This window comes from Nothoprocta perdicaria, unplaced genomic scaffold (genome assembly GCF_003342845.1).
Source record: "Nothoprocta perdicaria isolate Ctin4 unplaced genomic scaffold, notPer1 scaffold_754, whole genome shotgun sequence".
In the NCBI taxonomy this organism is placed as follows: domain Eukaryota; kingdom Metazoa; phylum Chordata; class Aves; order Tinamiformes; family Tinamidae; genus Nothoprocta; species Nothoprocta perdicaria.
Genome location: NW_020456037.1, coordinates 1 through 2,205, shown reverse-complemented (window position 1 = coordinate 2,205; position 2,205 = coordinate 1). Strand labels below are relative to the sequence as shown.

At 71.7% G+C, this 2,205-nt stretch overlaps 1 protein-coding gene across 1 annotated transcript in view; it reads right to left on the bottom strand.

The window, feature by feature from the left end:
* Positions 1–2,129, bottom strand: part of CUNH7orf43 (chromosome unknown C7orf43 homolog) — a gene marked incomplete at its 5' end in the record, with an annotated part of 3,798 nt that extends 1,669 nt beyond the window's left edge. The window contains 5 exons of the mRNA XM_026051462.1: positions 10–45; positions 171–325; positions 788–945; positions 1,363–1,445; positions 1,985–2,129. Coding sequence (XP_025907247.1) covers positions 10–45; positions 171–325; positions 788–945; positions 1,363–1,445; positions 1,985–2,129 — 577 coding nt within the window. The remainder of the gene's footprint in view (positions 1–9; positions 46–170; positions 326–787; positions 946–1,362; positions 1,446–1,984) is intronic.
* Positions 2,130–2,205: the final 76 nt, after the last annotated feature.

Genomic DNA, 2,205 nt, shown 5'->3' with positions numbered 1-2,205 from the left:
CGCGCTCGCCGTGAACTGCAGCTTCAGCTTCATGTGCTGCGAGAGCTGCGCGCGCCGCCTCAGCCGCGGGCCCGGGCAGCCCGGGGACCCACCCATCCGAGGGGCCCCGGCGTCCGGGGTGCTCAAGGGACCCCCCCGCGTGAGGGGCCCCGGCGAGCAGGCGGCCCTACCTCGAAGAGGCCGCCGCGCAGCGCCTCGAAGGCGACGCGGATGCTGCGGGCGCTGCCCTTGCGCGAGGAGCCCACGTTGGTGAGCGGCGAGTGGCACACGATGGCGTCGAGCGCGGCCTGCGCCGCCCGCCGCTCCGGCCCCGACACCTTCTTCCCTGGGGACGGCGCCGCCGTCGGCTCCCCCGGCCCCGCGGCCACCGCGGCGCCTCCCGGCCACCCCTGTCCCCTCCTGGTCACCCCGGCCCGTCCCGGTCACCCCTGGCCCCTCCCGGCCACCCCGGCCCGTCCCGGCCACCCCTGTCCCCTCCCGGCCACCCCTGGCCCCTCCTGGTCACCCCGGCCCGTCCCGGCCACCCCTGGCCCGTCCCGGTCACCTCTGTCCCCTCCCGGCCAGCCCCGTCCTCTCCCGGCCATCCCTGTCCCCTCCTGGCCCCTCCTGGTCATCCCTGTCACCTCTCAGTCCCCCCCGGCCCCTCCTGTCCCACTCCCACTGTCCCCATCCCAGTCTCTGTCCCTTCCTGCTGTCCCCATCCCCGTCTCCTTGTGCCATCCCCTCCCGCTGTCCCCGTGTCCCCCCGTCCCCTCCCGCTGTCCCCGCGTCCCCCCGCGCCGCGCACCGGCGGCCTGCGGCGTCCACACGAGCCGCACGGCCAGGAAGTCCTGCAGCTCGTTGCGCAGCGTGTAGGTGACGGTGAAGGGCTGGCGGGCGCGCACGGGCGACTCACACGCCGCCGTCAGCACGAGGCGCGGGCGCTCCAGCCGGATGCTGGGCAGCCTGGGGACACAGGGACACCCCCATGGGGACACGGGACACCGCAGGGACACAGGGGACAGGACCCAGTCCCCACGGAGGGGACGGGGACGCAGGGGGCGGAGGGGACAGAAGGGATCCCCCCCCGCTGGGATCCCCCTCCTTCCTGGGGGACGTGGGGACCCAGGTGTCACCTCCCGTGGGGACAGCAATGGAGGAGCCCTGGGGACAGTGACCGAGAGCTCCCTTGGGGACAGTGGTGGAGAGCTCCCCCGCTTGGGGACAGGTCCCCTTGGGGACAGTGACACAGATTCCCCCCCGGGGACAGTTCCTCTTGGGGACAGTGACGCAGGGCTCCCCCCTTGGGGACAGGTCCCCTTGGGGACAGTGACGCAGGGCTCCCCCCTTGGGGACAGCCCCCCTCGGGGACAGTGGCCTCACCGGTAGTGGGTGAAGATGCTGCTGGTGAAGGGCAGCTTGGGCGTCGACCACTGGAGCACGGCCACCAAGGGCACCTCGAGGCCCTGCGGGACGCGGGGACAGTGGCGGGTCCCGGCGCCGCCACACCCCTCCCMCCCCCCCTTGTCCCTTGTCCCTTGTCCTGTTGTCCCTCCCTGCTCTCCCTTGTCCTCCTTGTCCGTCTTTTATCCTCCTTATCCCTCTTTTGTTCTCCTTGTCCTTCCTTGTCCCTTTGTCCCTCCTTTGTCCTCCTTGTCCCCTTGTCACTCCTTTGTCCTCATTGTCCCTTGTCTCCTTGTCCCCCCTTCGTGCCCCTCGTCGCCCCCTTTGTTCTCCTTGTCCCCCCTTTGTCCTCCTTTGTCCCCTTGTACCTCCCCAGCCCGCTGTGTGTCCCCATCCCCACAGTGTCCCTGTCCCCACAATGTCCCCATCCCCACAATGTCCCCGTCCCCAGCATCCCTGCAGTGTCCCCACAACGTCCCCGTTCCCGGTGTCCCCATCCCGTTGTCCCTGCAGTGTCCCCGTGCCCAGTGTCCCTGTCCCCGCAGTGTCCCCACAATGTCCCCATCCCCACCATGTCCCCATGTCCCCGGTGTCCCCTCACCTCGCGGGCGTCCTCGGGGCCGCGCTCGGGCGCCTGCAGCTGGAAGAGGAAGTTCTGCTGCTCCAGGGCGCCCAGGGCGCAGGGGGCGGCCGCCGCGCCGGCCACGCGGCAGAAGGCGCCCACGGGCACCTCGCCCGAGTGGTGGCTGCGGGACACGGGGGACGGCTTGGGGACAGCGCCGTGTCCCCCATGTCGCCATGTCCCCGTGTCCCTGTGTCATC